The 8,114-nt window shown below is 40.3% G+C and overlaps 1 protein-coding gene across 1 annotated transcript; it reads left to right on the top strand.

Moving 5' to 3' along the window:
• Positions 1–608: 608 nt before the first annotated feature.
• Positions 609–7,215, top strand: ABRA (actin binding Rho activating protein). The gene is made up of 2 exons (XM_040433473.1): positions 609–1,391; positions 6,587–7,215. Exons 1-2 carry the CDS (start codon positions 688–690, stop codon positions 7,065–7,067), a joined length of 1,185 nt encoding a protein of 394 aa, XP_040289407.1. The 5' UTR covers positions 609–687; the 3' UTR covers positions 7,068–7,215.
• The last annotated feature ends 899 nt before the right edge of the window (positions 7,216–8,114 follow it).

The following is an 8,114-nucleotide window of genomic DNA, read 5'->3' as shown; positions in this document are numbered from 1 at the left end:
ATTGCTGTTTGTTCCCAATAACTGGCCTGAATATTGTTCACTCTAATAGGGCCTTAAAGGGGTTGTCCAGTTTTCCATACTGATGGCCTATCTTCAGGTAGCATATATTCCACTGTACTACAATCGAGGCCCCGGAAAGTTAAGTGACCAAAAAGCCTTATCAGATTTGCTGAGGAAATCCAGTTTTACTCATCTCGTCCATTTCAGATGTACACCACTCCAGTATTTTACCAGCTACAGGCTTAGGCTTACAAAGGACAATGCATAAAACCTGTAATATAATTCTAAATGTATAATCACAATAAGAATCTAATTTGACAGTGTAAAACATGCAAGATAACTCTTTAGGGAAATGAAAACTATTTCTAGGAATATGGAATGACCGTTCAATATCGCAACTTTTGAAAGACCAAATATACAATATGTATCTTGTATTCCTTGTTTACCATCTGTAATTTCCATCTGCCACTGTGATGAAACGTAATCCTTCGCTCTGTAAAAAGTAACAGTGTCACAGCAGCCATATCGCTTGGTCACAAATGCTTGGCATAGTTTCCACAGCCATCAAACATCCAGACTATTTAAAAGCCCGGCAGCTCTTTACTTCATTGTTAGAACTGAACCAAGAGCATGGATTCAGGATTTCCTTCCTTGACCTACTAAAAGGGAAGACTTTAGAACAATATAATGGCTCCTGATGAAACTAAAATCATGAAACCTGCCCAAAGAGTTGTCAGAAAGATTAAAGCGGCAACATTAGTTTCCAGCTTAACGAGAGGTTGGCAGAAATGGGCATTAGAGAACTCAACAAAGCAAGCTCAAGAACCTTCAGGTTGGGCTCCAGGTGGAGATGAAGATGTTTCTGGAAATCTCAAATCAAGCTTGGAAAAGAAAAGAAGCCCTACCATTGTTATTGAACCTAACAAAATAGCCACAAGTCCATCAGAAGATATTGACCAGACACATATAAAAACCAAAGCTGTGACCAAAAGTTTTTCAAGCAAAGCTCAAGAAAGAGGAACAGACATTGGTTCATTGACTGAGAAGTATGAAAAAGAGCCCTGCACGCAAATACATAGTGACTATGATGACTCGAGGGTGGACAAGTTACTGCAAGGTCAAGTATCTCCAACTAGGAGAAGGAAATGCTCCAATCTGGTGTCGCAACTCACTAAAGGCTGGAAGCAAATGGAAAACGATGCCGAAGAATCACAGGAAGCTTCAAGGGTTTTACCAAAACTTTCTGAATGTCGAAGTGAAAGTCTGGAAACTGAAGACAGTGGCTATGGAGAAAATGAGGGAGACACGAAGACAGACTTGGAAAAGAAGCTGGATCTTACAGAAGAGAACGACGAAGACACGGCCAGGATTAAACGCTCCTCTTCTTCTCTGTAAGTGATGATGTTTAACTATATTGCATCCTAAAGATTGTAGCATGCTAGGCTATGGACACCTTTGGGGCATTTTTTATTATTGCATTTTACTAATTTTGGGCTAATATCATTTTTTCAATTGGTCTTCTTAAAAATGTTCAGCCATTTCTAAGATACAAGGGTTGAAAAAAAAAGTCTATCTGAGATAAGAGCCCTTCATGAGGTTGGGATTTAAAAAAAAAGCCACAGCTTACAATCTTTTAACCCTTGCATCCCAGAAACAGTTGAACATTTTTAATAAAGAACAATTGAAAAAATGATTTTTAGCCCAAAATGAGCAAAATGGAATAATAAAAAAAATGCCCTTTAATGCTATTTATCATAGGTATGTATATATCACTAGCTTACCTTTTAGTGTATCCAGGTTCTAATGTTAAAATAGTTTATATTAACATTACATTTGCTGATCCTGCATCTATGCATTGCTCATTGAGAAAGCCACATGCATGGCTGCCTCTTGGCCGAATACTGCCAAATAAACATGACGGGGCACCTATTTAATTAAGAAGTGAGGGCTCCACAGGTTACATTGGGTGGGATGGAAGAACTGTTCTGGGCGGAGAACATGGGTGGTCGATAGGAATGAGCAAATCGACTTCGAATGAAAAATCTGAAGTCGTTTTGCATAAAACTTCCATTCTAATACTGTATGGAGCAGGAGCTTTGTACAGTATTAGAATGTATTGGCTCCGATGAGCCGAAGTTATTGCTTCACGAAGCCTCGCGAGACTTCGGGTAATAACTTCATAAATTAATTTGTACTGTAAAAAAACATTTTCCGAACTCGGGTTTCGTTTCCAAGGTACCACTTGGAACCGAACCTGAGTTCGGGAAATGTTTTTTTACAGTACAAATTAATTTATGAAGTTATTACCCGAAGTCTGGCCAGCAATATCTTCGGCTCATCAGAGCCAATACATTCTAATATTATACCGAGCTCCTGCTTCGTACAGTATTGGAACGAAGTTTTATGCGAATTGACTTCGGATGTTTCATCCGAAGTCGATACGCTCATCCCTAAGTATGCCCCTTAAAACCTTGAAATTCACTTGTATGGGAGCTGAGTTGCAGTAACCCAACACGGCCACCACACTTTGAATGGAGCTGTGCTTCCAGCTCAGTTGTAAGTGATAGTTCTGGTGCCAGCAGGAAACAGCTGACTGGTGAGGGTGCGGAGTGTCAGATCTCCATCGATCTGATATTGTCAACCTGTTTTGAGGAAAGCCCATTTAAAGTGGTGGCCACCCTGGGCATGTCCCTTGTGCTCTACCTATAATCTGGTGCTGGTGATCAAGTGTTCATAATGGTCTGATCTATTAGATTATATGACTTTTATAGTAGTACTGTGGCATAATACAGTCTGGTACTTGCGTGTCCTACACTTTCATACAGAGGTCATAGCTGTCAACCCAACAGAAAAAAATGTGGCACGCTCAAGCAGATGCCATATTAACTTGCTATTCTCTCCTAGATGCATTGCACAGTACATTTGATCCATTAGAAATGTCTCAGTGGTGCAGACCAGGAACTTGTATAGTCCTCATAAAGCTTGTAGTAATATTTATGTGATCCAAAAAAAAATTATGAGGTCCAGGATTACAGATTGTAGCATAGTATGATTAAGATATATGAGGACAGTGACCTTTGCACATTATATCACTTTATATAATCTCAGTTGGTGGCATAAATCCATAAAAAAAATATGATTTGCATTACTGCCACTTTTGGTTAAAGCACTTGCTATTAAAACATTTACTCGCAGTCAGTAAACTGGACTGCCTAAGCCTATTGTTCACAGGAAATAATCCCCTTCGAATTAGTGTTTAATTCTAGATTAATCATCATTTAAAACATTACACAAGATTACAAACTCTGCACAATGTATTATCCACAGTGAACAGGAATACATTACATTTTAGGTTTGGCCACTAGGGGCGCTAGATGCCAGCGTTTAGGTTCTGTTCAAAGTGCCTCACTAAAGCTTCAGAAATCTAATATAACTGACTGTGAGTGTAAGTCCTCCAATCATGAGCAGCGTTTATAATTCTTTTATGGTTTTATCAGAAAGGTTTTCTTCCCATCATAACGCCTCCATTTTCCGATTTTGTTTTTTACTTCCTGCCTTCCAGGAGCCATAACGTTTTAATTTTTCCATTCACATAGCTGTATAAAATTTAGACATTGTTTTATGGGTTTCGTTTTTACAGTGTTCCCTAGCCATTTATATAGCTTTTCTTTTGTTGTAATACTTAAAAAAAGGAAAAATATTATACATTTGAATTGTCATATTCTGACCCTCATAATTTTTTAATATATTTTTTTATCTATGGAGCTGTGTGAGGGATCATTTTATGCGGGTGATCTGTATCATTTTGGGGTATGATAACGTTCTAGTCATTTTTTTGGGAGGTGACATTACCAAAAATAACCATTTTGATTTATTTTTCCATTAAGACATTAACCATACAGGAAAAAAACAAAAACCTTTAGGCTGGTTTTACATGAGCGAGTTCAAAGCTCCTGTACTGACCTTCCTAGCACTGACGTGGTAGCAAAGCATTATATTGATTGATGATTAATGATTGATTTATGATTATTGATGACTGCATTATCTCAGTGTTATACAATACGTTCCTGAACTGTAAGGGTTACATAGCATGATAAATCTACAGTGCCTTGCAAAAGTATTCACCCACCTTGATTTTTTTCATATTTTGTTACATTACAGCCTTAAATTCAATGTTTTGTTAATCTGAATTTTATGTGATGGATCAGAACACAATAGTCTAAGTTGGTGAAGTGAAATAAGAAAAAATATATAAATAAAACTATTATTTAGAAATAGAAAACAGAAAATTGGCATGTGCGTATGTATTCACCCCCTTTGTTAGCAAGCCCATAAAAGGCTCTGGTGCAACTAATTACCTTCAGAAGTCACATAATTAGTGAAATGATGTCACCTGTGTGCAATCTAAGTGTCACATGATCTGTCATTACATATACACACCTTTTTTGAAAGGCCCCAGAGGCTGCAACACCTAAGCAAGAGGCATCACTAACCAAACACTGCCATGAAGACCAAGGAACTCTCCAAACAAGTAAAGGACAATGTTGTTGAGAAGTCAGGGTTAGGTTATAAAAAAATATCCAAATCTTTGATGATCCCTAGGAGCACCATCAAATCTATCATAACCAAATGGAAAGAACATGGCACAACAGCAAACCTGCCAAGAGACGGCCGCCAACCAAAACTCACGGACCGGGCAAGGAGGGCATTAATCAGAGAGGCAGACAGAGACCTAAAATAACCCTGAAGGAGCTGCAGAGTTCCACAGCAAAGACTGGAGTATCTGTACATAGGACAACAATAAGCCGTACGCTCCTAAGAGTTAGGCTTTATGGCAGAGTGGCCAGAAATGCCATTACTTTCAGCTAAAAACAAAAAGGCACGCTGTGAGTTTGCAAAAAGGCATGTGGGAGACTCCCAAAACTTATGGAGGAAGGTGCTCTGGTCTGATGAGACTAAAATTTAACTTTTTGGAGAAAATCACAGAAATAAGATAATAATGCACTTAGTAAAGTAGATGCAAGCATTATATATGGACAAAGTCCTCACTCTGATATGATAATATCTGAGACACTTAGCCAATATATTTTGATCAAAACACATCTGTGCCCGCCTACCAAGGTGGTCTCAGGTCAGGCGGGTCCTACGCTAAACCTACCTAAGCCATTGGGCTTCTATGTTCAGGAGCGCAGACGCCGCACATATGGTGTGCTGCTCCTAGTCACCTCCATGTGCATCAAGCAACCAATGGGAGGAGGAGTAAGCACACCCATATGTACCACCTAATCAAGGCGCTCTATTGGATAGGAAGGGCAAAAGTGCAGAGGAATGCTACTCCCAAGATAAAATAGGTGTGCATTCGCACTTGAAGGTGCCACTCCCTCAAGAAAATACTACATAGACAAAAAAATCACAGAAAAAACTAAGATAAAAACATCCTGCACGGTATGATATACAAATGTGCGGATGTCCCTGGCCATATTATTGAAGAAAATCACAGAAATAAGATAATAATGCACTTAGTAAAGTAGATACAAGTATTATATATGGACAAAGTTGAACTTTTTGGCCATTAAAGAAAACGCTATGTCTGGCGCAAACCCAACACATCACATCACCCAAAGAACACCATCCCCACAGTGAAACATGGTGGTGGCAGAATCATGCTGTGGGGATGTTTTTCAGCAGCCGGGACTGGGAAACTGGTCAGAGTTGAGTCAAAGATGGATGGTGCTAAATACAGGGATATTCTTGAGCAAAACCTGTACCACTCTGTGCGTGATCTGAGGCTAGGATGGAGATTCACCTTCCAGCAGGACAATGACCCGAGCGAATTAGAGCTGTGATTGCCACAAAAAGGTGGCTCTACAAAGTATTGGCTTTAGGGGGGTGAATAGTTATGCACATTGACTTTTTCTGTTATTTTGTCCTATTTGCTTCACTTTAAAAAAAAAAAAAAAACATCTTCAAAGTTGTGGGCATGTTCTGTAAATTAAATGATGCAAATCCTCAAACAATCCATGTTAATTCCAGGTTGTGAGGCACCAAAATATGAAAAAAGTCAAGGGGGTGAATACTTTTACAAGGCACTGTATATAATGGTATGTGACCCCGTCAGTGCTAGGGAAGTCAGTACGGGAGCTTCCACAGACACACGCTGCAAGTTCAATGCGTTGAACTCGTTCGTGTGAAACCAGCCTTACATTTTAATAGTTCAGGCATGTTCACACTCTGTGATAGTAATTTTTTATTTATTTTTTATAGCTTGATTGGTAAAATATTTCATGCAAAGGTGTCTCGCCAGCCTGATATGACCAGTGGTGGCAACTAAGATTGATTAGTTTCAGGAAGGAGTGCTGAGAAAGGGAGGTCCAGCATGACCCTGCAGGCTCCCCTCCTGAATCTAAGTCTGCGAATCCTGACAGATCTTTTGTGAAAGGCTTGTCCAAAACCTCCAGTCCTATGGCAATGCATTGAGCTTTACAATATGTGTGGTGGAGAAGAAACACCTGCAAAAAATATATATCAATCTCATAAGAAAGTAGTCTAAATAAATATCAATTTAATATTTTCCTTAAATCTTCAGGAGCAACAAGGCTGTAGGAGAACTTCAGAGCATCAATAAAGCCTACAAGAGATACAGCCCTGTTAATAACATCAAAGGGAAATGGGAGAACTGGTCTGGGGAACATGTCCTGACCCAGAAGCTGAATCCTTTCAGTGATGACTTTGACCATGAATTTGCAATGTCCACACGATTACATAAGGGCGATGAAGGGTACGGACGCCCGAAGGAAGGAACCAAGACTGCTGAGAGGGCCAAGAGGGCAGAGGCACACATACATCGGGAGATGAAAGACCTTTGTTTCGTCATTTCAACAATGGCCCGACAGGGCAAATACGGAAAGGTCCGCGTCACCTTTGGAGAACTGTTTGATAGATATGTACGGATTTCAGATAAAGTGGTTGGTATCCTGCTGCGGGCTAGAAAACATGGAATGGTGGATTTCCCAGGAGAAATGTTGTGGCAGGGTAGAGATGACCATGTGATAATAACCTTATTGTAGCCAGGTTAGGATTCCAGAGTATCATACGTTTTCCATTAGACGGTTCTATATCTCATTCTCAGACATTACTAATCAAGAGGTAGTAGTCTTCATAATGGTTGGTGTAACTCAGTCACCCACAGGGCACAAATTCATATCTATTTCAGAAGAAAATTGCACCGACAAACTTTAACCTATATTATATAAAGGCACCTTGATTAGACTTTAAAGGGGTTCTCCCATCGCAACAACTTATCCTCTATAACACAGAATAAGGGATAAGTGTCCGATTGGTGGGCCTCCAACTACTGGGGAAGCTTACGATCACGAGAACGCAGCCTGTGTTCCCCCATTTCAACGGAGAAGCATGTCTAGGAAAGTACAAGCCCCATTCTCAGAACCAGCAAGGGCTCCAGCAGTCAGACCTCCACCAATCAGACACGTGTTCCCTAACCTGTAAATAGGGGATAAGTTGTGATGGGACCACCTCTTTAAAAGGGCTTGTCTATATGATATACTGTATGGTACTGCTCGTCAGCCACAATGACTAAAATTGGTATGAGTTGCAGTACCAGGATACGGGTGAAAAAACTGGGTTTTTTTCTTCCTGTGTCTTAACTGGCTTTGCCTAGAGCAGGGGTGGCCAACCTGCGACTCTCCAGCTGTTGTAAAACTACAATTCCCACCATGTCCTGCTGTAGGCAGTCTGGTCATGCTGGGAGGTGTAATTTTGCAACAGCTGGAGAGCCGCAGGTTGGCCATCCCTGGCCTAGAGCAACCTTTGGCACTCCAGATGTTCTGAAACTACAACTCCCAGAATTGCCCTTCACTGCTATGGGAGTTGTGAGAACAGGCGAGCAGGTTTGCATGCTGGGAGTTGTAGTTTCACAGCAGCTGGAGTGCCAAAGGTTGCTGATCCCTGGCCTAGAGAGTTCCCCATCACAGGGCCAGCACTGGTATAGTCTCAGACCCTGCGTACACATTACATGCAAATAAATGTGCAGCGTAATACAGTACTAGCTAAGTAGGTATAATTCTAAAAAATCTAATATAGACATTGCAGAAAAT

Source organism: Bufo bufo, chromosome 5 (genome assembly GCF_905171765.1).
Source record: "Bufo bufo chromosome 5, aBufBuf1.1, whole genome shotgun sequence".
Lineage (NCBI taxonomy): Eukaryota > Metazoa > Chordata > Amphibia > Anura > Bufonidae > Bufo > Bufo bufo.
This window is presented reverse-complemented; position numbering and strand designations above follow the sequence as displayed.

Coding starts and splice junctions, on each gene's coding strand:
- ABRA (XM_040433473.1), top strand. CDS start 688: ATGGCTCCTGATGAAACTAAAATCATGAAACCTGCCCAAAGAGTTGTC. Junction 1,392..6,586: donor AAACGCTCCTCTTCTTCTCT/GTAAGTGATGAT, acceptor TTAAATCTTCAG/GAGCAACAAGGCTGTAGGAG.